This window comes from Arachis stenosperma, chromosome 3 (genome assembly GCF_014773155.1).
Source record: "Arachis stenosperma cultivar V10309 chromosome 3, arast.V10309.gnm1.PFL2, whole genome shotgun sequence".
Lineage (NCBI taxonomy): Eukaryota > Viridiplantae > Streptophyta > Magnoliopsida > Fabales > Fabaceae > Arachis > Arachis stenosperma.
The window spans coordinates 1,212,293-1,217,414 of NC_080379.1; the positions used below are offsets into that span (position 1 = coordinate 1,212,293).

A 5,122-nucleotide genomic window follows, 5' to 3' on the forward strand; every position below is an offset into this window, starting at 1 on the left:
TATCTATATATATATATATTAAATTATTAATGGTCCTTGAAAGCATATATAGTTGATTCAGCTATGAGGTAGGTAGCTACACTAGCACTGCTCTTGTACCAAAAAATCGTGATATTTTCTGACATGATATCATCACGTAATGTTAATAACTTGCATCTTTACAATATCATATGCTCATAATTATATATATAAAATAACACTTTAATTAATTAATTAATTAATTATTTAAAACAAGTTCTGTCTGAGCTCATTGTTTGGCTTCGTTACTTATTTTGTTAATAGTTTCTGTCGCGTGTGTGAGAGAGAACAACCAAAAACTTGTTCCTTTCTCTCTCTCTCTCTCTCTTTGGGATCTCAAGAATTCAGATGAATGAATGAATGAATGAATATGAAGGTCTTGTGATACCCTTCAGAAGAAGACACCATTTCATTATTTTGACTCAGATTTTCTCTGCTTTCAACTCTCAAAAGCTCTTCCTTTTTTTTTGTTTTCTTCTGTTCTGAGATTCTGCAAAGTTTAAAACTTTTTCAACTTTTTGGTTGAGTGAAGCAGAAGAAAACCATTGGGCTTAGTTCATTTTCCATCTTCCCTTAAAATTGAAAGAAAAAAAACAGTGTTTTTAACTGTTGTGTGTCTTGTCTCTTCTGAACCGCTTTCTCTCTCTGCTTCTTCTCCTTCTTTTGTTCTTGTTCATTTCATCATCAACAAACGTGTCAATGGCGCGCATGGGAACAACGTGATTTATAGACACACCTTGCGTCAAAGTTGTTATCTTTCTTTTGTTGGGTGTTGCCTTTCAATTTTTTCAAACGGTGCAAGCAAACACACACAGTTTTTTCGCCACATTTTAAGGTATTAACTCACCCACTAACAAATAATAATAAAGACTCTGTTTTCAGATACTTACCATGTTCTGATTTCTTCACTTCACTTGTTTCTCTGTTCAAAAGTGAAAATTTTTCACATTTTGGATCACAAAATCAGAAACATTATTCACTCACCATTCACCATTCACCAACACTGTTTGATCAAACTTTGTTTTTGGTTTTAACAGAGTTTGCAGCGAAGGAGAGAAATGAAGGAAGCTGAGAAGAGCTTGGATCCGCAGCTATGGCATGCGTGTGCAGGTTCCATGGTTCAGATGCCTCAAGTGAACTCGAAAGTGTTCTACTTTCCACAAGGGCATGCAGAACACGCTCAAACCGCCATTGATCTCTCAGCTCCTTCTTTGAGGGTTCCACCACTCATCCCTTGCAGGGTTGCAACAGTGAGATTCATGGCTGACCCTGAAACAGATGAAGTTTTCGCAAAGATAAAGCTTGTTCCACTGAAAAGTTCAGAGCTTGATCAAAACGACAACACCTTGGAGGGTGAAGTTGTTGTGGAGAATCAAGAAAAGCCTGCATCTTTTGCAAAGACTTTGACCCAATCTGATGCTAACAATGGTGGGGGTTTCTCAGTCCCTCGTTACTGTGCAGAAACCATCTTCCCCCGGCTCGATTACTCGGCGGAGCCGCCGGTTCAGACGGTGGTGGCAAAGGATGTTCATGGTGAGCTATGGAAGTTTAGGCATATATATAGAGGTACACCAAGGAGGCACTTGCTTACAACTGGTTGGAGCACTTTTGTTAATCAGAAGAAGCTTGTAGCTGGTGATTCTGTGGTGTTTCTGAGGGCTGAAAATGGTGATCTTTGTGTTGGGATTAGGAGGGCAAAAAGGGGAATTGGAATTGGAATTGGTGGTGGTTGTGAGGGTTCATCTTTGTGGAGTTCAGCTTCTTCTGGTAATGGTAATAGTAATGGAGGGCCTTATGGAGCATTATCAATGTTCTTGAGAGAGGAGAACAACAAGCTTTTAAGGAATAGTAACGGAAGGTGTTCTTATTCTTCTTCTTCAAGGGTGAGAGCTGAAGATGTTGTGGAAGCTGTGTCAATGGCTGCAAGGAAGCAAGCATTTGAGGTTGTGTATTCTCCAAGGGCAAGCACTCCTGAGTTCTGCATTAAGGCTTCTTCTGTGACTGATGCAATGAGGATCCAATGGTGTTCTGGCATGAGGTTCAAGATGCCCTTTGAGACTGAGGATTCTTCTAGGATCAGCTGGTTCATGGGGACTGTTGCTTCTGTTCAGGTTGCTGATCCTATCCGCTGGCCGAATTCGCCTTGGCGAATTCTTCAGGTAACTTAACTCTCTCATGATGTAATAGGTCCTTCTCTTGTATATGCTTCTTTGGAGATCTATTGTTCTTTCTCAATGTTGGTTCTAAAATGTGAATGTATATGTTTGAAATGGATTACTTGTATAGACTCAAACCTTTTAGGTTCCCAAGTGATAGATATTGCATACAACACATTGAAACCACTGATACCATGTCATGAAATCTTTCATTCCAAAAACTTAAGCAGATAGGAAGAGGCACATGAATGGTTATATCTCGAACATTGAATTCACACACCATAGAGAATCTCGGTATGCTTTGGTTCTTGATTAGTCTTTTCTTCCTATTTCCCCTGCAGGTTACTTGGGATGAGCCTGATTTGCTACAAAATGTGAAGAGAGTTAGTCCATGGTTGGTTGAATTGGTATCAAACATGCCAATCATCAATATCTCGCCATTCTCGCCACCAAGGAAGAAGTTGAGGTTTCCTCAGCACCCAGACTTCCCTCAGGACATTCAGTTCACATCGTTACCAATGTTTCCGGGCAATTATATCGGGCCGAATAGCCCCATGTATTGTTTATCTGAAAACGCTCCCGCAAGCATACAGGGAACCAGGCATGCTCAAATTGGAATATCTCTTTCAGATTTCCACCTCAGCAATAAACTGCAGTTGGGGCTGCTTCCAACTAGTATCCATCGGCTCGATGTTCATAACCGCGACATGACCAACCATGATAAGAGCAAAGAGAGCTTATCATGCTTGCTCACCATGGGAAAATCCAACAAGAGTCTGGAGAGTTCTGATAACAATGTTAAGACACACCAGTTTTTGCTTTTTGGTCAGCCTATTCTCACTGAGCAACAAATCTCTCGAACCGGAAAAGACTCGCCGGACGAGACTAAGATCAAAGAGAAGTGCTTCTTAGGTGAAGCTAAATTTGCAGTTTCACAGCACATTCCACCAGGAAAAGCTTCTAATGCTGCCGAGTTTTCGTGGCAAATCGGCTTGGAAACTAGCCATTGCAAGGTTTTCTTGGAATCAGAAGATGTAGGAAGAACCTTAGACCTATCAAGCCTTGGTTCATATGAAGAACTCTATAGAAAACTGGCCAACATGTTTGATATGGAACGATCTGAGATCTTCAACCATGTTCTTTACCGCGACGAAACAAGTGCTGTTAAGAAAATTGGAGAAGAACCCTTCAGGTATAACACTATTACCATTCATGGTTTTAGTCCAAAAATGTTCTTATATATACATTGAATCAATTTTTCATCTCAATGTAGTGAATTCATGAAGACAGCAAAAAGATTGACAATTCTTATGGATTCAAGCAGCAAAAATATTACAAGGTAACAGAGAAAGTTCTGCTCAAATTTATTACTAATGCGAATCGAAGTGATAAGGACTGAAATTGAATATTTTCTTTGTTTTTGTTAGTATATTATTTGAGAATTAAATACTAATAATATGATCTATCATGAAGTGGAAAAAGATACATTTTAAAAGGAAATATCCCAAAATTTTGATGTAAATTTTTTCTTAATCTAAATCTTTATGGCAGGGCATGGATTACAGGGAGTCGCAGTGGTGAACATGGAATTGATGCATCAAACAAAACTGGTCCTCTTAGCATATTTGTTTAAAAAATTAATAAGACTTAAAGATATATTTGTATTTTTGAGAAGTTAATTATTATAAGGACATAGAGTCACTTGAATTTGAAAAAGAACTAAATATCTTTTTCTTATATATATATAAATTTAAAAGTTGGTATGTTGTTCTATCAAGTGTACAAATAATAATGATGCAACTATGCAAGCATCATGGTCAATGATTATTACTATTGTAACTATATGGTTATGGTTATATATTAACCAAATATTTGGACCCTATTTGTTGTGGTTTGCATGTTTTTTTATTATTTCTGAAATTATGATAATGGCTTAAGTGTATCCAGATCAGAAGTGAGTAGTATGTGTAGTACATGACCATAATGATTATTTAATGTTGTGTGGGGCATGCATAGAATTAGAGGGGTCATGGGAGCTTGTGGTAATGTCTGCCATTTATTAACACTTTCATGTGTAGCTTTCTTTAGAAATTAGCATATGATGATGTTAGCTCATTTATTATTATTATTATTATTAGAAAATTAATTTTTTAGTCAATACCAATTAATTTTTTGAAATTTTTAATTTTTAATTTTAAATCTTCAAAAAAAGTTAAAAGGATAATTTTACAATAAAAATAGTTGACTAATATTTAATAAAATTGGGTTTATTATTATTATTATTATTATTATTATTTATCAAATGAAATATATCATTCCTTAATACTTGTACATGCTACATATATACATTGCCATGTTTTTTTTTCATCTGAATGGAATTAGACATTAATCTGATTTTATTTGAAATTTGTTCACTACATAATAACATATCTAGACAAAAAAGTTAATACAAAATGCAAATTATAATTCTAGTAGGAAGATAACTCTTGTAAAATTAACTTATGCTATCACATTATGTTCAAGATAATTTGTTGACTTTCTAAATTTATTTACGAACAATAATAATACAATCACATGAATTCCAAAAGAGTTATTATAGTATATCTATATTATAGTAATTATAATAATATAATAATATTTTTTTAAAATATTATTAAAATTAAAATAATATATTTTTATTATGTAACAATATCTTTTAAAAAATATTATTAAGATATAAAAATATTTTTTTTATTTTAACAATATTTACATAATAACGGTGCTACCTTTTTAAAAATGGATGAGTATAATTGCAGTCTACATCAACAGTTAATTTTTTGGCATTGGCCTAATAAAATATTGAGAAAAAGACAAATAAGTGTTTGACTTTTTTATAGTAGACATTTAAGTTTTTGAGGATTTGAAATTTTATTTAAGTCTTTGACTTTTTTAAAATTTGAACATATCAA

At 34.6% G+C, this 5,122-nt stretch overlaps 1 protein-coding gene across 1 annotated transcript; it reads left to right on the plus strand.

Annotated features, from left to right (window-relative positions):
* The first annotated feature begins 303 nt into the window (after positions 1 to 303).
* On the plus strand, positions 304 to 4,044 carry LOC130969502 (auxin response factor 10-like). Its single transcript, XM_057895252.1, has 5 exons — positions 304 to 853; positions 1,056 to 2,177; positions 2,516 to 3,366; positions 3,448 to 3,513; positions 3,726 to 4,044. Exons 2-5 carry the CDS (start codon positions 1,077 to 1,079, stop codon positions 3,805 to 3,807), a joined length of 2,100 nt encoding a protein of 699 aa, XP_057751235.1. The 5' UTR covers positions 304 to 853; positions 1,056 to 1,076; the 3' UTR covers positions 3,808 to 4,044.
* Positions 4,045 to 5,122: the final 1,078 nt, after the last annotated feature.

Coding starts and splice junctions, on each gene's coding strand:
- LOC130969502 (XM_057895252.1), top strand. CDS start 1,077: ATGAAGGAAGCTGAGAAGAGCTTGGATCCGCAGCTATGGCATGCGTGT. Junction 2,178..2,515: donor CGCCTTGGCGAATTCTTCAG/GTAACTTAACTC, acceptor TTTCCCCTGCAG/GTTACTTGGGATGAGCCTGA. Junction 3,367..3,447: donor ATTGGAGAAGAACCCTTCAG/GTATAACACTAT, acceptor ATCTCAATGTAG/TGAATTCATGAAGACAGCAA.